This window comes from Neolamprologus brichardi, chromosome 9, assembly GCF_056152115.1.
Source record: "Neolamprologus brichardi isolate AB-2024 chromosome 9, ASM5615211v1, whole genome shotgun sequence".
NCBI classification, from domain to species: Eukaryota; Metazoa; Chordata; class Actinopteri; order Cichliformes; family Cichlidae; genus Neolamprologus; species Neolamprologus brichardi.
This window is the reverse complement of record NC_142112.1, coordinates 20,539,676-20,566,400: the sequence shown is the minus strand read 5'-3', so window position 1 is coordinate 20,566,400 and position 26,725 is coordinate 20,539,676. Positions and strand designations below refer to the sequence as shown.

The 26,725-nt window shown below is 39.8% G+C and overlaps 1 protein-coding gene across 1 annotated transcript in view; it reads left to right on the top strand.

Moving 5' to 3' along the window:
- The window catches only part of myripb (myosin VIIA and Rab interacting protein b), a 115,463-nt gene that overhangs the window by 71,028 nt on the left and 17,710 nt on the right, over positions 1-26,725 (top strand). The window contains exon 4 of the mRNA XM_087846097.1: positions 16,666-16,802. Coding sequence (XP_087702223.1) covers positions 16,666-16,802 — 137 coding nt within the window. The remainder of the gene's footprint in view (positions 1-16,665; positions 16,803-26,725) is intronic.

Sequence of the window (26,725 nt, the reverse complement as noted above, 5' to 3'; positions counted from 1 at the left end):
ATTAAGTGCCCTGAGTATCGAGTGCTTTTACCTGCAGAGGTTTCTTTGTGGAAGCCTTGCAGGTTCTCTCGTGATTACCTGACTTGTAGATTCATGCATTTTGAATGAAGGCTTTCTCCACAGTTGTGGAGCCTTTCTCTCTCGCTCTCCCCCACTTTCTGCGTCACCACTCTCTTACTTTCTGTCACTCTCTCGTTCTGTATCCCAGCCTCTCTCTCTATCTGAGGCATGAAACCATCCTCACTCGCCCTCAGCTAGGATAATTTTTCACCCCAGCAAACGGCCGCAGGATTCACACATCCACGCTGTTTCTGTTTACTTCAGCATACACATCTTGAGGGGGGAGGTATGTGAAGAATACGTAAGTGAGTTTGAAATCCCCTAAACCTGGGCCCATCTCCTGTTGGCGGTATGAAAAAAGATTGCCTCTCTACCTACAGAGGACACACACGGACCTAACAGATAAACATGAATCTCTTATGTTTACAAGCAGACAGACTAATGCACACTTCGGGGATACAGGACAAAGTATCATCTGGAAGAAATATATATATTTTACCACAAACACACTCAGAAATCTTGGTACAAACATGGACTGCAAAAAACTAGAAGATGGACAAAGATAAAAGGACAAGGAAGAAATATGGATAGAAGAAATGAGGTGAAGAAGAGGTTAAACACATCTTTAGGTTAGATCATGCTTGCTAATCCCTTTCCTTACCACCTCCACACACACACACACACCAAAACACTTGCCTACATTCTGACATTGCATTGGAGAAGATTGTTTGGGTGCACAGGTCAAGTGTAATTCATTAGTTCATCTCACCACTTACCATGTTTGCAGCCTCTTAGTGGCTCTGGCTTATACAGAGAATGCTCACTCCTCCACTGTGCCTGTCACTTGAACACAGCATACCCTACAATCAGCTTTCCAGCATCAGATTTTAATTCTACACGTCCAGTTGACATTTTCATCTAGTCAGATATGTAGCTTTAAATAAAAATACCTCAAGCAGAACACATTACTTTTTCAGCTTGTACTTTATTCAGTTTTGTGACTCATAGTTCCTCATATATATAAAAAAATAAATAACCATTGGAATTTTTTTTACTACCCAGAGGCTTCAGATTCAGATTGGGCCCAACTGCACACAGTAGAGCAGAAGGGTGCATGTAGTGTGTGTAATGGTAAACACAAGCCATAGTTATTCCCTGCCCTAAACAAGGAATTTTTGTGCTTTAACCAAACCAAACAGAAACTCAAAGTAAAAAGGAAAAATCACTAAAACATATGGGCTACCTACCTTAATCTCTGCGGTTAAAGTTCAGCAAATGACTCACGTCATCACCTACTTCACCTCTGCTGAATAAAGACTTGCCACGATTGTTTCAGCAAACACCCATATGTGTTATATATACCACCACCGCCACCACCACCACTTAATGTTGTAAGCCTATTGAACCAGCTACAAGGAGATACAAGCTAAATCTATGTGAGTGATAACAGTCATTTAGCCTAATATTTAGCCTAATGGGCTGATAATATTTAAAGCAGGTGCATGAAAAAGAATGGCAAAAGGATCCTTTATCTTGTGAAGGCAACGTTATGAGTCACAGCTGAAGTCTGAGTGATCGGCCACATTAGCTCTCTACAACACTTCCAACGCAGCAGCATGAAGCTGAATTAGATTCCATCAAATATCTCAACAGCAAATGTTGAGAATGCAACTGCAGGTATCTATTAAATAAGAACAAAGATAAAAAAAATAGGATGTGCAACATATTTTTAAAAGGTTTAAATAGGTTTCTTAACAAAATGTGGAATTTTCTGTACCAAACTTTGCGTGATATGTATAGTACAACATGAAATAGACACACTTAAATTTTACAATATTCATTAATTCAGAACTAAGATGTTTTATTAACACTTTCGAGAAAACATTTGAGTATTTCTTTCATAGTGATAAATATTGTCAAAAATAATTATTTTAAAATAAATTTGGGAGAACTGAGTATCCCATATTTATGAAGGGTTTTTCCTGTATTTCCTGTACATTACTATCAGCAGCACACAGTGCAGCTGTATGTCTGTCCATACACTGACCGCCACAACCTCTTTCAATATTGACTTTGCCATCAGATGCAGAATATCACCTTGATGTCTGCAGCAATCGCACCTAGAGGTCACTGATAATGATCAAAACAATTCCTACTTGGAGGCAGTGAGAGAAGGTGTCTATGCACTCGCACTTTGCACCCTCCACCTCTTCCTGGCTTCAATTACTCAGTGTGACAGCATTAGTATGAATAATGCAGCGCTTCCCTGCCCTGGCCTGGAGTACGGTGCACGTCTGCATGTGCACACTGACATGAAAGAGGAAGGCCAAAGGTTCTTCTGAGTGATCAAAGCCAAAAACTGGCAAAAAGATGCTTAAACAGCAGTGTGTTAATGCACCAGTCATCCAAATGAGCTTAATCTTTGAACTGGTACATTTTCCTTCATATGTTGCCATACGTGATTTTGCTTTTCTGATGTAGTTTTGGAAGGTTTTATCCTCATGAAGCTTACATTGGTAATTAAAAGACGAGAAAAAATATAGGCTGAAAAGATTATGATCTGACCTAATGGTGAAATAGTTTGAAGGTGAGGTTATATCCTCTCACGCTGCGGTAAAGCCCTCTTAGCTTAGTATGTGTTTGGTTAGTCATATAGGGTAGACTGTCACAGAGGCCACTGGTTGATGGATGGCACTCTGTTTCATCTACACTGCATCCATCTTTGCAGCCTTCTATCCTCTCATCCACTTCACACTAACACCATATCTCCAATATACAGTCCCTCATAAGCCTGATCACAATGAAGCTATTGGTGCATGATGACATGTCACAGTCTGACATATACCTTTTGAATATTGTTTCCACAATCGTAAGACACTCCAAGTTGATCTATATATGTATCTGTTGAACTCAAACTCTTTCATGGCATGCATTTTTAATTTATCTTTGTTATTTGGGCTGATTGGGACGTGATGAATGTTTTTCTGAGAAAAATGAGATCCACATATGAGGACATTCGTTTTAAATTTTGATAGAGCAGTGGCAGTATAATGTCCCCGTAAGTGGATAACAGGCCCTTGTAGAGCAAAATTTAGTATTTTGGACTAGACAACCCAAAATGTGATGTCCACATATGTGGACGCCAGGTCCTAGGAGGTTAAGAAACTGTTTTAATACTGTTACCCTGTTTTAATTTACCCAGATTTCTTTATGAAAAATATACATAGAAATGAATGAAGAGACCAACTTGAAAACAATAATATGTTGACAAAAAAAGCAAAAGGGGGAATAAAGGGGGATGGTGCAAAAGGCATAAAGAATATGATGATGATGATAACTCCTTTTCAGCTCATAGTAAAAGACAATGAGGGATTTCTCCTCTTCAGTTGGTGAGCCATTCCCCTCTCAACCCTCCCATCTGTCTCAGTCACCACAAAATCAGCGATGGCGCAGAGAAAACACCACGCTGTAAATGGGGAAGGATGGATGAGTAAGAGAGAAGAGATAAATTAGTGTGTGTGTGTGTGTAGACTTGTTTTACTACATTTGTGGGGTCTGATAACCAGGAGCCCACTATACTTGTAGGATACAACAGCTTTTGGGGACCCCACATGTTTCAAATTGCAGGTAGACAGCCAAGGTTTGGTTTTAGATAGATAGATAGATAAACTTTACTTTATTAATTAATACTTTACTTTATTAATACTTTATTAATCCCTCGGGTGGGTTCCTCTGGGAAATTTGGTATTTTTTTTTGGTATTTTAGAGTATTGGGCTAGGAAATGCTTTGAAGGGTCACCATAAAGAGAAGTGTACAAGGATGTGTATGTGTGTGTGAGCGAGCGTGTATGCACACTGCATGCATTTCTGTGCCTAACATTAATGATTTATTGTCATCCGTCTACCACGCCCTGTCTACCAGACTGAGCCGGGTAGAGTCTTATTAGCTTTGTAACATGTCTGTGTGAGTGCTCAAGATAATGTTATATTTATCTTTATAGTTACCTGAAAGTGTTCCACTTAGCACAAACAGGTTAAACTGAGGTAATTAAGAAATATTAAGCATGACGATTATAAACTGTAAACAGTTCCTATTGTAGTGGGCTTGTTACAGTAATTACTAGAGATGGCACGATGCCACTTTTTTATGTCCGATACCGATACCGATATCATAAATTTGGATATCTGCCGATACCGATATAAATCCGATATAGTGTGTTTTTTAATCAATAAAACGTTTTTTTTAATATCTTGCTGCATTTTGTATAAGTTTATACTCAAGTTTAAATAAATAACAACACTAAAGCTATTCTGTTATACCTGTATGTAAAAAATACAACAAAATATTTCATAGTTCAGCAATACTGATCAATCTAATAAACGTAAACCTGCTCCATCCTCCCTATTCTGGTATTTTAAAGAGTACTTAGCAGAAATATCAAGCAACCTAACTAATAGGGTTGCAAACTCCCAGCAAAAAAAAAAATAGGGAACCACCCCCCACCCTCCAGCTCATAATGCTTAATCGATGTAATCAAATTTAATTTGATGCAGGGGGAAAAATGCACAGAAAGAAATTATTTTCAAGAATAATTAAATAGATTCAACATCTTTCTTCAACAGAATTGCAGACTGCACAGATGGTATCTTCCCAAAGGAAAAAGTAGTATAGCTTACTAGGGTATATTAGACTTAACAGTTACTATATACAGTAATGGACTTCTATATATTTTACATCAGATTAAAACTTTGGGTGTAAGATTCAGATAATTATTTATTAAAAGCTAGATATTTTAAATGAGAACAAGAAAGAAAAGTATGTCTTTGTGCCCCCTTTTCCCTGTTCATGCCCTATCGGCCCCCCTGGCTAAACTTTGCTAGATCCGCCCCTGCACAGTTACCAGCCGTCAGCTACGTAGAAAACGATCCTGGTCTAGAAAGTAATATAGAAAGAAAATAAATTCTAACAACAGCTTATCAAGCTTAATAGTGCTGCTGTTGTTCAGCCGCTGGTTTCCTCTTTCTGGTGAGAAGTGGGCCAAAAACTAAGAAGAGAGACGGACTCGCGACAGAAAAGCCGATCAGCTGATCATTGATCAGTTTCACGATTGAAGTAGCAGCAGGAGAGAGAGAGAGAGAGAGGCAGTCGCTCCATATATCTGTTGTTAAGCTTAACGTGGGAAAGCTTTACAGACATTCAGAGATGAACTTACACACTTGCTTTACTTCTCTCTGGGAAAACTTCCTCGGAGATGAAATGCTGGTTTGCTAGCAAGGCTACAAATACACACAGCGGCTCTATCACGTGACGTGAGTGTTGCCAACTTAGCGACTTTGTCGCTATATTTAGCGAGTTTTCAGACCCCCTAGCGACTTTATTTCTAAAAAAAAAAAAGTCGCTAAAAAAAGACGTGAAAGCGCATATTGCTTTTACTCTCAACAAGCAGCGGGTGCTGTAACGCAGTCAGTTCTTCTTTTACTCTTTTACTCTTATGCTGTTTTGTGGATCACAATGTTTAAAACTACTTATAAACACACACACACAAAGTAACTCCACCAGAGTGCCTATTTCGGGTCACTTTTGCCGGTCCAAGCCCGGGTAAAGGAGCAGGGTTGGAATTGTGACATTAAAAAAACAATAATTGCTCAAATAAATTTAATTTGTAGTTCTAAATAAATTCTAAATGCATTTAGGACGTTTTTTACTCACTTTATGTCTCTTCCACGATGTTATTTCTCTCTCCAACAACATAGGTTACAATAACATTAGCATGACCAATTATGCAAATTAGGTGATGACGTCATTTAGCGACTTTTAGGACAGCCAATAGCGATTTTCCTTACTGAGGAGTTGGCAACACTGGCTACGGTTATGAGGCGAGTTACGCCGTGTAGCAAGCTTTGTGAGGTGCTTTTTTGATATTTAATGGATCGGATTACATTTTTTATTTCTCGCCGATATCCGATCCAGTAATTTGGGTCAGTATCGGACCGATACCGATACGTAATATCGGATCGGTCCATCTCTAGTAATTACTTTAATGTCGTTTTCATCACAAGAATAATTAGCCTTCGTTTTTACGTCCTAAATACCTTTTTTCGGTCCTGATGCAAAAGAGGAGCTTTGACCTTCTAGCCGTAGCTCTGAAACATAAAACACATTCTTACATCTCTTATTCTCATGAGTGTCACTTTGACTTTCTGACTTTTTAGTTGCGAAAAAAAAATAGATTGCTACATAGCAGTTGTCTTTAACCTCTCTTTGTAACCTTTGTCACTAGCACGTGTACATTACTTTCATGGTCTGGCTAAGCATGTCCAATATTCTTTAAAAAATGCTAATATTCACATAAATGTTGCTAGTTGATATCGTTTTGTTTTGGGGCGATAAACCACTAAACAATCCAGTGCTGTCCCTGTTCTGCTAACAACACCTCAGCAGTGAGACCATCCTCTGCCTCATTTCCTTTCTTTTCAGATTAAACATACATGTGTAATTTTTCATGAATGAGTTAAGGGAAGCATTTCAAGAGAAACAAAGAGAGTCAGACATGCAGTGATACTGAAAACAAAACAGGCTGAACAAAAAAAACCCCCAACAAACAGGAGGCTTCTGCTGTCCCAGTGATTTTTGTGTTTTGGGTGGTGGCGTGTGACTAACTTAATGGGAACTGTTTCCAGTATGAGGGCAGCCAGAGGCTCATTTGGGAAGCAGGCCCTTTGTTGGTTTCCTAATTGGTGGGAATGCAGTGAAATGGCCAGCTTTATCGTCTGGTTGGCTGAATTTTTTGAAATACATTTAAAAAGTGAAGAATGTGGCCCTAAGGTCACAGCTACACAGGAATCATTTCAATAGAAAAATGCTTGTATATTCAGACCCACACACACGGGGAGGGAAAAAAACTCACTTGAGTGTAATAGGAGCTGGTTTATAACGTCTTCACTGGAGAAAAGAAATGGTCTCCTGTGGCAGTGCAATTCATAATATTCAGAAATGCCCTTGTGAGATAGAGACAGGCATGCGGGTCTACTGACCAGATTTGTGGGTTTGGCTTTTAAAGCCATGTGCCGCCTTTAGTGTCCATTTGCATATAGATTTCAGACTGGAAGCACTGCAGGGTATCTAGTCTTTAATGGGCATCAGTCTGCTCTAAAAACTTCTACAAATAATCACCGTTAATCTGATTTCTCTTCAGCTGCATGTGACCTCTGTGGTGTGTAGAACAATAAAGCTGTGCTTATGCTATAAATGACATTAGTGCATTAATGGGATGTGTCTTTCAAGCCAAGGACAAGCACTTCATCCGCACCAGAAATGCAACCCGAAACCTTTTTCATCTTTCTTTCATGCAAGCGGAAAGCGAGGTGAACTTTTCCATACAGACCGTTGCTTTAGGCGACCTGATTCAAAATGTCAAACTTTAATGTCTGGAGCTGTTCTGTAACCTTCTCTGAAACACTTTCCATACAATATGTTCCTCTTATGTGGGGAAAAAAACCCTCTTTCATGGTTTCCTGGCTTATCAAGCACACACACACATATAAATTCAAAGTCATCTTAAAACACCAACTGCAACTAAAGACATCTTCGCTTCCCCCAATTTTCCACTGAAGATCGATTCACATGGATTATAGGATGGTGGTGTGCTTTCAAAAAGACTTCTAAAAATAGACCATGCAGAGCAAATGCCCCGTGTGCCTGGCATCCATGACGCCCATCGACGCAATGACCTTTCTTCTTAACATGACCATCGTTGCCTTCGTTTCCTATCCTGCTCTGCCCTCTCATTCCCCTCCGTTGCTCCTCTCTCCTGCCTCTGACTGGTGACAGTGTATCCTGATATCTGTCTGGTGCTGTCAGGCTCGGTCCTCCTGCTCTCTAACAGGCTGTTAAGAATGACACTTCGGTACATTGAGCTCTGGCAGCTTCAGCATTCAGGATTACCACTTTTTTTTTCCTGTTTGTCCTTGTGTCAAAGTAACTCGCAGAGAATGTCTGAGGTTTGAATCAGGTTAATGACCTTTATTCAGCTCTCCCTTCTCTCATTTCCCACTGACTGATTTTTTTCTTTTTATACAGCGTACGTGCATAGCTGACATTATTATTCAGCTAAGTTTGCAATTACTGAGGATATACGGGGGTCAATAGGGAAAGGGCATTTCTGCAAGATAATTGTTGATGGAAACGTTTGCAATTAGGAGGACTGATCTTCTCATTACAGGATAATCTCAATAATAACTTCGCTACATTAAAGTATTTCTTCCACCTTTGATGCTGTAATATTGGGGATATAAAAAAAAACATATATTTCCTGGGTTTTTTTCTATTCAGTTATTGTGTAATCTCTAAAATCCTTTTTATTTGACTGCATTTTCATTTCCTTGCTGAGGTGTTTGATGACATTAAGAGGATAAAATCAGGGCTCCCACAGTGACCTAGGAAAAAAAATCAAAACACCAGCGATGCCATCTTATTGAGGTTTAATTACAACCACAAGCTTTGTAGTTTTCTCACACGACATTTAGCTAATTCATTTTGTTTACACGCTTTCGCCTCATTCAGCCTCTAATCATATTGACCGTCCATGATTTTTGGCTTCAGATAGCTGCTCAGATAAAGGCTGCAGGGACCTGCAGTTTTCATTATCAACACAGAATAGCCAGATGGAGGAGGACTTGTGTGGTGGAAAGCGTAACTGCGGTCTATTCTGTGACAAAATTCCCCACATTGCTGGGCTGCTGCAGCGTTCTGCCTCTCCGCATGCTCCGCTTAAAATCCCATGTGGTGCTCTAGCTGTGCAGGAGGAGGACTCTGAGAGCAGATTATCTCCTTTTCCTATATGCTCTGTACAGTCACGTCAAATAATATGTAAATGCGCCGCAGCTGGTGTTAAAAAACCTTCTTTGTAGCTTTCTTATTTCGCCAGATGGCCATGTAGTTTGTGTATGGAGTGGTTTAAAGTAAATATGTCTGATATCACTTTTAACAGACCTACATGTGCAACTGAACAGCAACACACGACAACACATCTGGCCAGCTGTTACAGGAGCCAAATTGTGGTCAGTGCCCTTACTTAATTCTCAAATGCTCAATTACTCCACTGTGTACGCGCCTTAATTTTGGTTCACTTTTGCTAATTTCTCCAAATGTAAATCATATTCTATTTCATACTGTATGACAAGCAGTAAAAGCATTACTGTCATGTGAAGGCTGTGTGCAGGCAGGAATGGTGGACCCAAAATGCAGACTCACGGAAACAAAACGTGAACTCAAAAGGGTAACAAAACTAGGAATTCAAAATAAGCTTACGCAGCCAGAACACACAGCAAGATGAGGGTAGATCACGACACCGACAAACTGAAACACAGGGCTTAAATACATAGAGGGAGCAATCAGGGAATGGGCAACAGGAGGGAAACACAGTTGGGGCAAATCAGGCCTAACAAGACAAAGGAAGCAAAACCAGATGCATTTACATGAGACACGGACTTTCAAAATAAAACAGGAAACATAACACAGACTGAACTTACAGACACAGACTCACAGGCAGGCACTACAACAGAGGGAACAGAGACCTAAAAATTACAGGCTGTTTTTCCCCATTAGTTCAAACTGTAAACACAGGAAGAGAGAGATTAATGAAGAGCCCAAATTGAGCTTATAGCTCCAGGTAAGTTTACTCCAGGTCATAAAGCATGGGTTAGTTTCTGGTTTTCCTAAATTTATCCACATGCCATTTTTGTGTATTTGGATCAAGCTGCAACTTCAAAAAAAGAATTGTGACGTGCAGACATGCCAAAACTGCAGTCCATCCAGTAGAAAATTGCACTGTAGAAAAAAAAAAAAACTAAATGGAAGAACAAATGCTTCTGGTCAAGACTTGTCACTTTAAACCAAAGGGGGTGACCCACTGTAAAATATCTTACAGGTCAAGAAAACAACCACACATCTAAAATCAACACAAACACTTTCTTAATTTATTCCTAAACCTTTGCAATTAAAAAACACAAATATCTACACTGTGTAGATATTTGGGGGCTCAACGTCGCCTGAGTTTCGTATGTTCTTGAGCAGCATATTTGAGCCTCTCTTTGTTCAAATAAAGTATTCTTCAAGACGTGCCTGTGCTGTGACGATGTGTGAATGACAAGGTAGGTAATCCGTGCCAAAATTGCACCATGAGGGGTGAATTTCAAGCTCCAATTGAAACTCAAACCCTCATGACTGATAAACTTTCCGTCTGTCCAAAAACTTCAAATGCTGTTATTACATTTATCTGCACAGTAGAGCAAATGCTGTTTGCAATACCCTGTATTCTGCTAGTTATTAGATAATATATGTTTCTAAATAAGATATCTTACAGTTTTAACATTTCACAAACTAAACTTGTAAACGTTCTGCATCAACCTCAAGGAGAATATTAAATGTCTCCCATGAGTAAACACTGATTGATCTAGGCGTCACTTCATTCAGAAAGAAATTAATTAAGCTCAGTGTCTAATCCTCCATCGATTAACTGATTTTTAAGAAAGCCATTTTGGCAGTGCATAAGTAGCATAGTAATTTCCATACTGTGCCCTGGTCTCTTTCAGCTGCCAGCACTGAAAGGTGAAGGTCTAAAGAGAGAGCTGAATGATAAAAAGTAGGATGGACACACATGAGGCAGAGAGATGGGGAGAGAGAAGGATGATAGCTTTAGGCCATGAAAGAAAGCTAGCAGAAAGAAGCAATGGAAGAGTAAATGTTCTGCCCATTGCTTAAAGCTGTCTGTGCTTAAATTTGTATACTTTTTAAAGATACAGATAAGTGAAATGAATGTGCCAAAGCACCTTACTTTGAACCTGAAGCAACTGTCCAAGTTAAATCCTGTGTATATTTAAACACATGCAGCATGAAAATGCTCCGGTCATAGTGCCCTGTTCATTAAGTGACCTCCTGCTCTTCCTGTGATATATAGACTGTATCCTAGAAACAGATGCTCTGTGTTCTCTACAGACCCTGATCATATGGTCAGCGCTCTCGGACTTCTAAATGAGTAGCATGCAATGTGTTGTTTGGGTTGTTATTCTACCCGTATTTGAACATCATATCTGGCATTTTATATAATATATTTCCAGCTGAGGTGTGCTTTTAAATGAGCACATTATTTATTCCAGCAGGAACAGAAAGCATGCAAGAGAAAGGATGCAGAAATAATAATAAAAAGCACACACACTCACTAAATTAGAAAAGGAGAAATGGTGCATGAAATACAAATACGCCTCTTACCGCCTTATTAAATAATGTATTCTTTTTATTTTCCTCTTCCTGCCTATCTAATTGTCAATCACAGAGGAACAGGCAGTTGATCAATATTCATGCTGCTTCCTGGAAAGGTTATGTACAGGACTACTGCTGTGTGAGCGCTGTTTTCCTGCCTCCTGCAAGCCACATGCTGTTTTAAATCATACCGACAGGTTAGTACGGTTCTGCCCAGGTTTGCAGAAAATCTCATGGGCATTGCAGTTGACCCACGACCTTGTCCTGTTCTGCCAATGCCTATATTTTAGTAGCATGTCTTTAGTGCTGTGATATAGTGAAACAGACAGCATTGCTATTAACACCAAGCTGAAAACGGTGCCAATTATTTTACAATGCATTGCATATATACAAAATAATCAGCATTTTTCTCAGCTTTGTGTCATAAAACCTGTGTGCATGACCGGCTATATTCCTTAAAACACAGATAAAAAGTACAGGGACCTGAATACTTAAATATATTTAGGTTTCAACTATTATAATTCTTTCCAGTCCCATATATTATTAATTATTAATGTTCTTAATCTTTCACTTTAGTGAGCGGTAATAAATACTGGCACTGCTGCCCCTCATTTCATTTACTTTAAAGCCACCCTCCCTCTAAGCCACCTTTCTTCTGATTGGCTGCCCCTAACAAAGAGAAGGTTTGAAAAGGAGGTGGGCCTGAGTGTCTGAGATGATATTCAAGACATCCCATATTACTGACTGTTTATGTAAAGAGCATGAAGCAAACTGCTAAATGAAGACTATTCTTGCCAGTATATTTTGAAAAAAATAGATTTTTGTTACTGCTGTAAATCAGTGCTTATGTCGTTTGTATTATTAATAAACACACAAAGAAATTAAATCATATATTAAATCTTATGGTATATATTTCCCTCTTGTCCTGGTTTTATTTCCACAGTTTACAGTGTGCATGTTAAATCAATCTCTCATTCCCACTTCTCCCTCCTGGACAAATCTAATCTGTACAAGCACATCACTGTAGAAGCAGCAAAAGATGCAGATGAAACACATTCATTCTTGTTGGGACCGTTTTCTCCTGGTGCTCATATCATAAATTACAATTAAATTCTCTCCCTAATCAAGCTTTGATTCTTCACCATAGCTTGAAATATCCAAAAATGTCACTGAGCTAAATGTTGTATCTTGACAGCCTCTAGGGTTGCTGTTGGGGCCTTTGGGTGACTTAACATTCCTTTGGAGAGGGCACAAGTAATACACTGACAAATGTCAATCGAGGTCTGGGCTTCTATGCTTAGGCTGCTGCCTATGCAACTAGAGAATGGAAAACTTAGTGTAGACTACTTCAAAATGTTATGAGGCAAAAAAATGAGTTATTGAGTTTGTGGAACGAAAACAGGATTGCACTGTATGGAATAAGTCATTGAGCTTTTGTCTCAGTTAGACCTCACAACCTGGGAGCTTTAACCTCCCCTGTATCAGGCACTTTGATCTAAACCTGGAGCTGAATACAATCTCATTTTTCATCTTTTCGTCTTACATTAACAAGATCAATCACTCCGCATGTCTTCAGAAGGGAATGTGGTTTGTTTGATGTGCTGCAATAGTCAACCCCCACCTTCCCTTCTCCTTCCGTTGCCTCTACAGTAACTTCAACAGAAGCTGAACCAACTAATTAGAAGGCACAGAAAGTCAATTATGATAATAGTTTCCCTTTTCTGGGGGAGGTGGGAAGTCAGCAAATCCAGCTACTCTTATTGCACTTCTTTGACGTACTGTTATATATATTTTATTTAGGATTCATTTAGATGTGCAAATTGGTTTCTGAAGTACAGAGGGCAAACGGGGTAGAGAAGAAGCCCCTTTAAGAAATGAAGCGCTGGTTCCAAAGCTTCGGCAGGGAGCTGAGCAAAGTGATGATGACGGAAGGGTAAACCTAGCGTCAGGAGACCACAGGAATCCCTCTTATTCATGCAGCAGCTGAGCTTCAGGGAATCTCTTAGCCTCATTATTAAAGTGCGTATGAGTATTTGCAGAAGCTCACACAACAGTGGAGCTCTTGCTTGAAAGCCTCTGCTTATCCACTCTACTCTCCTCCCTTCTTCATCTTCTTTTTAGATCAGATCACTCCAGGGAAGCAATGTCATGCTTCATTCATCAAGACGCCTCTCCCTCTGTCCTTAATCCATCTGTCTTTTTTTTAAAGGGAGCACTTGACTATAAAAAAGTTTGTGTCACTGGTATGGAACAAAGCAGATGTCTAAGCTGGGGATTGCATTTACTGGTCAGCTGTTTTTTGTGCCAGTGAGACTGGCAAACCAAGGAGTGAAAGCTCTGGGCCACTGTGAGGCTATATATATGTATAGATAACATACAACCCCAATTCTAAATAAGTTAGGATGCTGTCTACAATGTAAACCAATAACTTATAAATCTCATAAAGCCACATTTAACCCCAACTCTCACAACAGACCATAGAAAACATATAAAATGTTTAAATTGAGAACATTTGAAATTTCAAGAGAAATCAAATTTTGAATTTGATGGCAGCTACATGTCAGACCGGGGAAGTTTAGCACTGCGTAGCATTCAGAATCTTGCACACAGAGATTTGCTATAGATGATGAGATATTCTTTGCTATTTCACATTGTGAGACAAATGCTGTTTTTTTCCAGAGTAGTGAACCTGTTTTTATTTCAGACAGTCTTTGCCTCTCTAAGATGCACTTTTTTATATCCAATCATGTTCTCAAAAGGTTGATTCTGTTCATCTGGACGTAGCGTTTTCAGTGGGAGAAACGTTTCTCGCTACGTCCAGATGAACAGAATCAACCTTTGGAGATTTGCTTACCTGGATGATTGAGAATACATCAAGACATTCGGTTATGTTGCTGACCTGTTGCCGAATTAATTGAAATCGTTGCAAAATGTTCCTCCAGCTGTTTTCTTTTTAGTACCACTTACTTAACCTACTTCCAAACATTTTTGAGATGTGTTGCTCATATAAAATTTTAAATTAGCACATTTTTTTTAATGAAATAGTAACATTTATAAGTTTAAACATTTAATATGACATCAGCACTGGATCCTTTGGGTCTCAGTCCCTGGATGGGATTTTCATAGACTTATTGCAGTGCTTAGTTGGATTAAAGTCTGGGTCAAAGATCTGGACTCTTTGAATGGATCAACAATGCAACAAAGTGTTGCCAAGGAGTTCTATTGTTATTGTTGTTGGTCTGCAACAAAGTTTATGTGGATTTTATGTGTCCAAGTAATATCCACGATTGACAGCATCAGCATTCTCCCAGAGAATAATTTCACTCTCAGATGATCAGTGTTAGTCTTATTGGTCTGGTGTCAATATCCTTGGCGCACTTTCAGTATGCCTTTTTGAAGATGTTTTAAAAGGGGACAGATTTTTTTTAAAGAAAGCCAGAGGCAGCATACTCTAATTAACCACAAGTTTAACTGACTATGGTGGAAACTATTAGTATGTTAAACAGTCATAATTTCAGGGAGAAAATCCACATTTCCAGGTAGTACTGTGGCTTTTAAGAAAGTAGGGCATAGCAGTAGTGACAAATTCCAAATGGCCATGGGGTTTAGTAGACAGTCAGTGATACTTATTTTCATTGTGCTCTATACATAGATGCTACTCAGGCATACAACTTCATTTCACCATTGCTTTGCAGCACTTTCATTTCCTGCAGTATTTCCTTCACTTTAAAGATTGCCCCCGATGCACTAGCTCATTTCAGAAATGGACCCTATTTGTAGTTCTCCCTCATATGACGCCAGCTCATAACTGCGTTGCACTCGCAGATTCATGTCTGTACCGCCTTCCCCGAGCCCATATGGAGATGAAAAAGAGCCAGGCCTTTTTACTTGAGCTCGGTAGCCACCATTAAATTGACTGGGTTGACCCCGTGGCATGAAATTAAGGAGCTGAGGCCCATTGAGCAGCCCAGCTGATAGAGGCAGAGGATAATAAATCCAGTGGAGGGAGGTTAAAAAGGAGGGAGGAGGGGATGGATGTGGCAGACCATGTAGCCTCAGGGACACACCACATCCCTTTATTAGAATAGCTATTTTCGCCCTCCCTTTTCCCAACCAGTCCACTCATTGAGCAGAAGCACCAACATGCGCGCACATTAAAAAACTCTGTCATGTCTGTTTGAGCTCTCTCACTTTGCTCTTTCATAATATGGGAAATAGAGCCAATGCTATGTGCAGCATGGTGTCATATTTGCACAGAGAACTGTGTGCCCGCAGCCCCGGCTCTCAGACCTGAAGCCTGTTCATTCATATTAAAGATAAAAAAAAGCAGACTATTGAACTTTTGTAGGGGGATATTCTGCTGATTTGGTGTTGTCAAAGCATAATTAATCAATTATTATGTACCACAGGCTTTTAATGTATCTGTTTTTTGTGCACAAAATGCTGTAACACACACACACAAATGAAATTGAGTTGAGACAAATTACAAATTACAAAGGAAATGTTCATCATTTGTGATGATTTGTTTTGTGAAGACTGTTCCAAGGGCAGAAACATACAAGCCCTAACTGTGTACTATGATGTATACAGTGCGTTTATGTAGCTTTCTTTGCTTGAACAGTGAATATGTCTTTGTTTGTCCTCCCATGTGAGTGACAGTGGCATGGAAAAGCACGAGGAGAGCAGGAGGGACTGCAAGATAAACCACAAAGTTGGCAGAGTTTCATGCAATCCAATGCAACGCTGGCGCAAACTGAGCGCGTTTTCTGAGGGATTTTCATAACCCTCGCCGTTATGAATTACTGCTTATGTAATCATCTGCTCTCTGCTAAGGTCTGCCTGGCTGCCCTTCAAGCATCCACACTGGTCCATGCATCAAGAAATAAGAAAAGGGCTGAAAAATGATGTGACGACAGATCTGAAAACCGCAAGCATCCACTGCTGTCAAACACACAAGACGCTGCTAAGATGCTGCATAACAGTGCTGCTCAAACGGTTTTGTAGCTTCTATACAGCCTACACATAACGAGAGGAAGAAGCCCTTGAAAAGCCAATTTGCTTTAAATTAAAACACATCAAAAGTCCACAAAAACAGAGATCCACAGTCCTGTGTGCGTCACTCTTTAGTGGGTAATACATCCATTCATTTCTTAATTGATCTATAAGGTCTGGTTGCCTGCCTATCTCTGTAATTATTAGAAGATACTCATCTTATGCAGATTTAATTGTTTTGGCTTAAGCTCAAAGTTATAATCCTGCTGCGATTATAGTAAAATTTAACCCTACCACTTTTATTGCCATCTGTTCATTTTGACTCAATGTCGTGTTTCCTTTCGCTCCTACAGGATTTTGAAGACGCAGTCGCTCGAATGGTATTACAATAATGTGAAGAGTCGCTTCAAGAGGTTCGGCAGCGCCAAGGTTTTGAAGACTCTGTACAGAAAGCACATCATCGAGAGAGGAACGTTCTCTGATCTCCCAGGTAAGTACATTCCTGCATATTATGATGCTTTTTTTTTATTGCCATATATCTTTTTTAACCCTGTGATTATTCCCTTCGGCATCATTTTGATTTTAGATACAATCCTTCTTTGGCAGCGTCTGCATCTCGCTGTGATTAAAGCAGTTTGCTGGAAAGATGATCAAAAAAAATTGAGATTCTTGGTTTTGGCCAGACATTAAGAGTAAACGCAGCCAAGCTCACTTGATTGCTCATTAGTCCACGTTGTTAAATGGTCACTCGCTTTGTTTCACGCGTTTTTGCCGTCTCGCGTAATGGGTTGCCTAATTGTTTTGTCATCGGTAACAAAGGTTTTGTCACACACACGCACGTCTTCACCTCAAACGAAACTCGCCGCTGTGCATCCTTTGACTCGTCTTTTGTTGTTTTGAGAAATCTAGTCTCTCAAATGACTCTCTTGGTTTTGTTGAAAATACTTCTGCACCTATGAACTGGCCTTTCGTGTAAGTGGGTGAGTCACTGCTGCTGCTGCTGGTGCTCACGAGTGTTGGAGTTGGTAATGGTCATGGTTAAGCTACCCTCCGGAAAAGTCCTGCCACTTAATCTCAGGTCACTTTGCTTCTTGTATATACCAACAGATTTTTATTTTTTTTCTCCCAGCCTTCCTCTGCTTCACGTAACATTGTTTTGACCGGGCTGCACCATGATCGGGCTGCACCCTGTGGCTGACAACAAGGCATTATTTCATATCCTGGTACATGGGATTAAATGGAGGAAAAGAACACAGAGGGGATAAATCAGGTCAGAGTTGAGGCACGATTAGATGAGCTGAGATGTTTAGGGAATACATCAAGTTTATTTTGTCTGGAATTTCTAAAGTGATTTACGAGGCACAATGATTATCACAGCCAGAAGGAATTATATCTGCAACTATGTAACGCACACAGTAGAGGACTTTAGCTATAGTACAACAGCCTGCAATGCAACTTACATTAATTATTACTGTGGCGTTATTGTTGTTTCCTTTTAATGGGATTGGCCAAATTCTGCATGACAAAGATCTAAAAGTATGATGTCCAGAGCAACGATTACATGTCTAATGTCTATATGTCTAATAACATGGTGACAATTCAGTTTAGCAACTATATGGTGTTATTAAAAGCAATAAAATGCTGGTTTTTAAAGCTTGATCGCACAGCTTTGATGGGACTGTTTTGTTTTTACATCCGCACTCTGCGCATCAATCTTATTCTTAAAAAAAACAAAACTAAGTATGCAGTTACTCAGTGGCTTCCACGCATTTTTGACATTTTGCAGTTCATTTCTATCATTTTCACAGTAGGGTGTCCTTCTGGGAGAAGTACAAAGCTTTCATGGTTTTTATTTTTTTGGTTGTTGTGACTGTAGCTTTTATTTTGGTATGTGAGTGGACAAAATGATCATCCTTGTAAACCTCTAGTTGTTTGATTTCCTCTCCTGTTCTCTCCTCTGTAATCATCGATCCTCCTCCCCATTCTGCTTGCACTGGGTCCTCTCCTCTCCTCCATCTGGGGACGAGGAGGAGGGATTATGTGACTCTGCTCATGGTCTTCCAGCTTGCCTGAACCAACCAGTAGATTACACAGCTTCCAATTCTCAAATACCCACTCACACCCACTCCCAGTAACTGGCTAACGGACTGCCCATATGATATGGATATGCTGTGACGTGTGCAGGCCGTTCAGGTTCTGCGTGTGTGTCTGGATATTAGCGGCTTGTACAGGAGAGCTGTGGATGTCCTCACTGTCAGAGGTTATATTTCATTTTTGTGTTTGCATTAAATATATTATCATTCATCCTGCATCCACCCCCTTTGTGTTCTGTTAAACTAACTCAAAAGATATTTTAAAAAATGATCAAAAAGACACAGCTAAAGCTGAGAAAAGTAAGGGCTTTGACTTTAAGAAAATTGCTCCTAAAAGCTCCTTTTTGGCTGCTAATGTCAAGTGTTTTGACAAGTTTATAAGGGAAACAGATTAACACGATTTACATCAGAACTGCTGAGCCTCAACAGAATAATAAGATCAGCAAGTAAATCAGCAATAGATTGCGGTGGGTGGTGGTGGGGAGATCAATTATAAAGATGTTACTCATTAACAAGCCGATGTTGCACCATCTCATTTGGTCTGTTTTGCTTCAAGAAAAATACGTTTTTGTTATGTAGCCCAGGAACTCCACCAGAATGTTAATCATCTCTTTTCTTCATGCATACAGAAAAGCGGCTTCATAAACCATCCCCGGCTATATGTGAAATATAGTCTGCTTTCATAGAAAAGAATGTTAAATATTTCATCACCGAGGGGCTACTGAAAGTGAAATCTGTTCCACACGAGTGTGAAATGTCAGCTGCCATGACGGCCGGTGGGAGTGATGTGACTGTTCTACATCTATCGTGTTTCCAAAGAGAGAGCGCGACCTTCTCTTTGAGGACAAAGAGAAGGTCACGCAAGGAACAGAACATGCTCTTTGTGCTTTCACGTCCATGTTTTCCTGTTGAAGGCAGCGATGCTCCTTTGTGGCAATAGTCTGTGTGTGCACGGAAGGATACGAGTGCTGCTCTGCGTGATCAATGTGGCGCCTGGGGACTTTTTCGCATTAAGAATGGATGAAGTGTTGGTGACCACGTTCTCTGAAGACGAGCAAATCGCATATCAGTGACGACAGATAGAAGACTTAAAGGGAATCATCCATCCGTCTATTCTCTTTGCTTTTCTCAGAACTGATCCAAGTGTCTGATTAAGTGGATCGGCAGATGCAAAGCACTGATCTGGATGTGTGTTAAATTAGTAATTAATGCCTTTGATGGGGAATATAGCATCAAATTAAAAGAAATGTGTGCAGCGGTTGTTTTTAATTGTGCATAAAATCTTAAACATTTTAGTATTAAACTCTTAGCCTGCAGCGAATAAGAGCCTACATGTCAACAAACTGAAGCTATTAGATGTGACAGAAAACAACAGAGATATGGTATAGTGTCATGGCAAGAGGCTAGAGGGGAAAGCACTTCTTTCTCTTATGCACACAGAGCACATGACAGAGTATGAATCCATTTACATTTTAATACTGATATGAAATATCAAGAATCAATTCCAAGCTGGCATCAACGCAGGAGTACAAAACTGCTGACGCCAAGGTTGGAAACACTAACAACAGTGTGGGAGGGGGCCCACAGATTCTGTCTTCGGTCATTTTCTTCCCACTGAAATGACCTGAACTGCGGTGCTACGTAATCATTGATTCTCAAACCTGTCGAAACAACACTGGCCACCTCCATGATGGGATGAGAGGATTCCTGTGTTCTGGATCTATCTGGCTGGGGCCTTTCTGTCTGCACAGGCACCTTCATCAATTCAGTTTTATTTATATAGCACCAGCAGGAATAGCCACTTCAAGGTGCTTGATATTGTAAGGTAAAGACCCTACAGTAATACAGAGAAAACGCCAACATTTAAACAATGCCCTTTGAGCAATCACTTGGCCACAGTGGGAAGGAAAAACTCTGAAGAAATCTCCGATGGGCTCAGGGAGGGGCTTATCAGATGGTCTGCTGTAACTGGTTGGTGGTGATGTGAGGACGTCAGGACAAATGAGAGTAGTGTGTAAAGAGCAAATGACCATCATCAGTCCCTGACATCATTGTCCAGTGGCACAACCCTGATGTGATGTTATTGAGCTTTATGTGCTGGTAATCAACTGTTTTGTAGCTGGAGCATGGCTAGGTGTTTGGTTATACATAATAAAGGTGTCTGTCATCTAAATTGTGGCATCTTGCTAGTACCTTGTCAAACATAGTTATTCAAACTTCTAAATTAGTTTAGTGTAAGCCACTTGTCTGCTTTGGAGCTTAGGAAATTAAAACGCTTGTATCTGATGGTGTCGGGTTGGTTGTTCTTCCTGTCGAGTTGCTGTTGAGCAGTCGAACAGGTGTGCTTAAAAAAGTGGCTGCCTACTTTAAATAAATATTGTTCCATGTTCATGTCTTTGGCAAAAGCTGTGCTTCTTTCTAAAATCTATTTCTGTTCCACTGTGGTAAACTGGTTTAAGTGCAGTAGCCAATGTTGGATATTGGCCATTGGCAATTTTTATTTATATAACAGATTAGCTTTGGATTAAATATCTCCATCACAATGTAATGTTTATAGATATCTCCCTGCCTCTCCAGTCTCATTTTATGGTATAACATCATAAAATTTGCCATGAAACGCAGCGCGGTGAGTTGGTTATAAAAGATCAAGAGCAGGAATGGTGAATTTTTTTTCTGACACTTAAATCTCATTCATTTCAAATGGAGGATTACTGATGTCCTACTTTTCTCCTGCCTTTTGTGTTTGCTGTCACATCCCTTCAATTGCTCGGGAGGCTTACCTATCGAGGAAGGTGACAGTGACTTGAGAAATCCTCCGGCATCGTATCACCTTCAGTTCTCAGTAGTGAGAAAGTTGAGGGAAAGAGGAGCAGGCGTGTGAGTAAACCTGATGTAACTCCAAATGTTTGATGTGTAGCTACAAACATTTGTGCAAATCTTTCTCTTCTGAGTCTCTTTTTTTCCTTTTCTTTTTCTCATTCTTTTGAATGTGATGCATATTGTAAAACTGGATTCACACAATTCACATGTGGTGATAAAAAGCTTCAGCGCAGAATGTGTTTCCATGCAAACAGCAGATTGCTTTCAAATACAATGCTTTACATTGGCTCAGCTTTTATTTTATGTGCTCATGAGGCAACTTCTTTTAAATGCTGCTGAACGAGGTCTGGTCTGATCCATTTCTGTCCACTGACTGATTAGAGTCTCAACCTTCAGCACTGAACTGCTATGCGGTTACATGTAGCTTATCTAGTGAGTCACTGACAGGACAATGTGAACAGTGACCTTGAGTCTGTCTTCATGCTGTTCTGCTAACATAGTGCAGAAGAAGAGAAATGTAGTAACAAAACCCAAGGATCTCCTGGATCATTTTTATATATATATTTTATTTTTAAGAGATTTGTCCTCATTTGAGACCTTCTTTTGCACCTTTTATGATAAAGCTATTCCACCAGACAGTCATGGAAATCATTTATTGGCATTTGTGGGATCTTTTCTTTTGATTGGCTGGGCTCTTTGAGCTGAAAGCTTGGTGACTCTTAGTACAGTGCTCTGTATGTGTGCAAAGATGAGGGCAAAATGTTAACCGGGAGCCTAGAGCTACTGACGTTTAAAGCAAACAACTACAAGGCTTGGACTTTTAGTGGTGTCAACAAGTCAACTGCATCTGCTGGCATTCATTTAGATACAGTATGCGTGTGTGTTGATGCACTGAAAGGTCTGATCTTTAGCCCCTGGATTTAATACCACCTTGTATTATTTCTATTAGTTTTTCTACATCCCACTCCTCTTTTCAACTACTCCTACACTAATGTCTAACCTCTTAAGATTTTCTGCCATAATGTCTGTATTTATCTTTTTCTTTCATGCACTGCTTTGTGTGGGATTAATGTTTTCTTCTTCTCCCAAATGAGCATTTTCGCTGACTCAGGGCTGCATTCTTGAGTCATTAAACAGCATTGTTCGTGACCTGTTTCCTGCATTAGAAAGATTAGTCCAATCGGCTGCTTGCTTCAAGTCATCAAGTCAGTCCTTTTAAGTAATTACGGTCTGCAGGTGGCTTTGGTTGCTTTTCAGAAGTGAAAAAAAAAAATTTGAAAGCTGCAGTTAATTAGTGGAAACATTTTTCTCCTTCATTTTACTGCTCGCCGCCATCATTTGAACTTTAAAGGCCGTGTTTGCCCCGATACTAATTAATTTCTCATCACGCATGAACCCACACGCTTCCCGGTGCTAGAAGCCCCACCTGGATGAAGTTATTTCATCAAACACCCTACATCGTGTGTCTTACATTTCATGACAGATTTAAATGACTTAAATGACATAATCTCAAATAAGGATAAGTAAAATGCCAAATTCTCACAGAAATTAAAGAGATAAATAAACGTTACTTTTCTTCACTACCTAGGCTTTCATGATGTGAACAGACACTCTGTCAGTTAAGCCATTGTTCTGAGGACTTTGTTTATGAGACTGTATGTGCTGCCAGATGCTGCATAGTAATTGAAAGGAAACGGCCTAGACTCTCCTCCTCCTGCTGCCGCTGCTGCTGGCACTTCAGGAATGCTCTAAGTGGAGCTTTATTGGCTCATTTATTCATGCACCCTCACTCTCTTTTGTTTCCTCTGTCTTTCCACATAGTCTGTTTTATGACACTATTTATTTCAATCAGCATAACCCAAATTGTTTATGAGAGCAGGCAGTTCTGCTTGCTTTTGTAATCAATATTTTTATTCCAACACAGCAGAGAATTTGGATTTCTGCAGCACGCAGTGGCCTATTAAACCATATTATTCAATATCCGTACACGGTTTTTATTCTTGTAAGACAATGCATGAACTAGATTAAGTTCTTCATCCAGTTGTAATGCCTTAAAATTTAATAAAATCTGACTCTACACTGCTTCTGTCTTATATATGGAGCATTAAAGAGGTTGGAGATTGAAGCACTCTAGAAGGACAAGGAGGTTCTTGAGCAATATTTATTTATTTATTTATATATTTAATATATATATTGCTAGCTACATCCATCAGCTTGTTAAGGTTGTAGGCATAGACGTCCTGTGGGCGAAATCCAGAAATCAGTGTGTTCACAGTGGCGTATGCCTTAGCAAATATATTATTTACTATTTTTGCAATCTTACTTTAGTGCGTTTGCTCATAAATCAGTCATAAATCGCTATCAGCGTTGTAGCACGGTAACTTTTTCAGTCAGCAGTCTCCGGGGGCAACATACTTTGCATATTTAAACGTCATCAGCGGGGTCGCCAACTCACACTGTTCACATGGGACTCTTGCTCTGAGCCTCTGGCTTATTCTCACACTGCCATTGACAACACTCAGCAAATGTTGCCTCATTTGGTTGTATTAATTCAGCCTTTGGAGCTGAAGATGTATGATGCACACTGCAGCCTCTCAGACAGTGTTTCTGTGTGGACTCTGTATCCTCCTTCATGTGTCAACATGTGTTTCCACAAACACACCAAAGCTATTAATTATACAGTAAACTGCTCTCAACTGGTCAGTTAGAAAAGTCAATAACGATGCTAGTTCTGACTGTGCAGCTGTAATTTGAAGCACCTGTGTAGTTAACTGGTTAAACATACTGTGGAGTTATACTACTACATACTAGCCTATGTAGTGTATTGTATTTATCCATTATACACTATATAAACAAAAGCATTGGAACACACCTCTTAATATTTGCATTTCAGTCCCTAGCTGTTTAGTGTGCCTTCACAAACATGTATAAAAAGAATTAGCAGAAAGTAGCAGCCTGGATGCAAGACTCAGCAGAAAGAGGTTAACTTAACTTTGTTGCTGGCAAAAGACCATGAAAACAAGAAACTATCATTTTAATTTATAACTATAATAGGGTGATGTAGGAACTGATTGACAGACTGACAACAAGCTGAACTGACTGACAGACTGAACATCACAAGCACAAGACAAGGGACTATCAAAATAAAACAGGAAGTAACACACACATACTGAGAACCAGACTATGACACACGCACTTGGCAAAACAGGGATATTGACTGCCAGAGAGACATGGGAACACGAATGGGGAGACAGGAAAGGATCACAAAAGGAAAATGAACTAGAATATAGACAGGCTACAAACAGAGGATATAATACATGACCAAGGAATTCTACTACAAGACAGTAAGGAACCAAATTCAAAGAAAAAACCTTCCGGTCTAAAAGTCAGATAACATAATAACCAATACAGAAGCATAAAGACAGATACGAAACAAATATACAGACATACTGTATGATCATTATAGTATGATGATGATGATGATAATAGTGCATCTGACTCCTAATCTGCATCCCTTTTTTTTGGTATTGTGCTCTCCAGTTCCGCTAAATTGGGTGAAAATTTTTGCACTTCTTCCATATGGGAAGGTTACTTGGGGAAATACCTTACACCACATGACTCATTTTTCAGCAGTGCCCACACCTGCTTATTCATACTTATTATGCAGGTATGTAGAGATTGAGTGAAGAAAAGCAGTGATTTCAGACGTGGCCTATATTTTAGTGTCTCATAGCACAAAATGAGAATAAAACAGATCCAATGATTTAAAAAGGATTTTAAGTGACAAATGTGCATCGTTGTTTTTCATTATGTCAGAGGTCAGCGCATTGACTTTCCATTTTCTGGAGATTTACTCCAACCCTAAAAATAACTACTAGTAAAGCCTAAATCTCAGCTTTCCCCAAACATTTAAACAACCTTCAAATATAACGATTTTCAGTATGGGGTGGATTTGTCCCCTTAAGGAAACGTAATGATGGATATCAGTGTCATTCTGAGCAAACTAATGACTCTGTTGTGTCCTATTACCCAGTAGCCACAAAGCTGCTTTGGACATGTGACTCATTGATGAGCAGAAGAATAGAAAATAAAACAATGGTGTGGTAAACCCTCTTTGGCAGTCACTGTCATCATACAAATGCTGCAAAGCTTAGTGATATGAACAATTTCACAACATCTAATTATTTTTGGCATCAAAAATATCAGAAGCAATGATGTTCTTTATTTAAAACGGACATGCAGGTATATATTTTATTTAGAAATTGTCCAGCTAATTGTGCCTTTCATTTTACATTTTTTGTTTTGTTTTCACGGCTGTTTTCGACCTAATTCCAAGCCGCAGCAGGCGACTCTTTCCGTGAAATGAGCTTTGAAAAATTAATGTAGGTTAAAAATCAAGCATTCACTACCCAGCCAATCGCCGTTTGCTGAAAATATTCCCAGCTTTGCTGGTGAGCAGAGTAGAGCATTACAAATGGAGTAAGACAGATATATTGTTCAACGGTCGGTGAGGGGAATGTTAAATAAGCAACTGTTTGCCAACACATTTGCCATATTCACTTTATTATGCGATAAGTCAATTTTGTGTTTGCAGCTCGTCGCGAGCGGAGGCACTTTTTGTTAAATTTGTAAAGTGCTCGTCGGTGATGAATATACGCTGAATAAACGACAGCGTGCTCCAGGCTGCTTCCATTAAGGTTAAGGAAGATTTTCATCCTCTGTGTCGATGTGCAGTTCCACCCACTTTCCTACCAGTCAGTGTGTGTCTGTGTGATTCTTGTGAGGCGTGTCACTTTCTGTGACAGCGGTCTTTTCTGTGTCTACATTGTCCTGAGCAGCTGCAGGTAATTTCCCCCACCTATTGTCCCCTTCCACACTGTCAGAAACTATAATTCAGCTCTAACCAAGCGAGAACAGTCTGTTGGACTCCGTGTGAGTCAAGGTGAGACAACTTTGGAGGAGGAAAGGAGGTGTGGAGCGTGTAATAGTTTGGGGACTTGTTATACCTTACTGCAACTGGGAGAACTGGGCTTACAGGTGGACATGCACGAGGCAGCGCAAAATCTATGGCAACTCCTCAAAGTAGAGTGAGGCAAACGCGACTTTAAAGCCGTGCGTAGAGGCACGTTCAACATTGTTTTTTCTGGGGGTCAGAAAGAAGTAATATAGCGGTTTAGAGGCTTTCGGGCTCTGCACTATAATGTTGCAGAGCTTTGACAAACAGTAGTTCATCTTGCAGTAGAGTTGGACTAGTACAGCATGGCTGACAGCTGGCTCTGTTACTGCTGCTCTCATGGGGGAATGGAGAAAATGCTGTTTCTGTCATTTTGATGGATTTGTTTTTTTTGTTTACTTGGCTTCCTTTTTTCATCCGTGGGACCCATTAAACCTGGGCTGAAAGCCTTTTATAAGACGTATTGCTGCTCCTTGCAAAATGTACATATTCAGTGGAGATATCCACCTTTCATCCAATAGAAACACTGGAGTGTGAAAGAGTGAT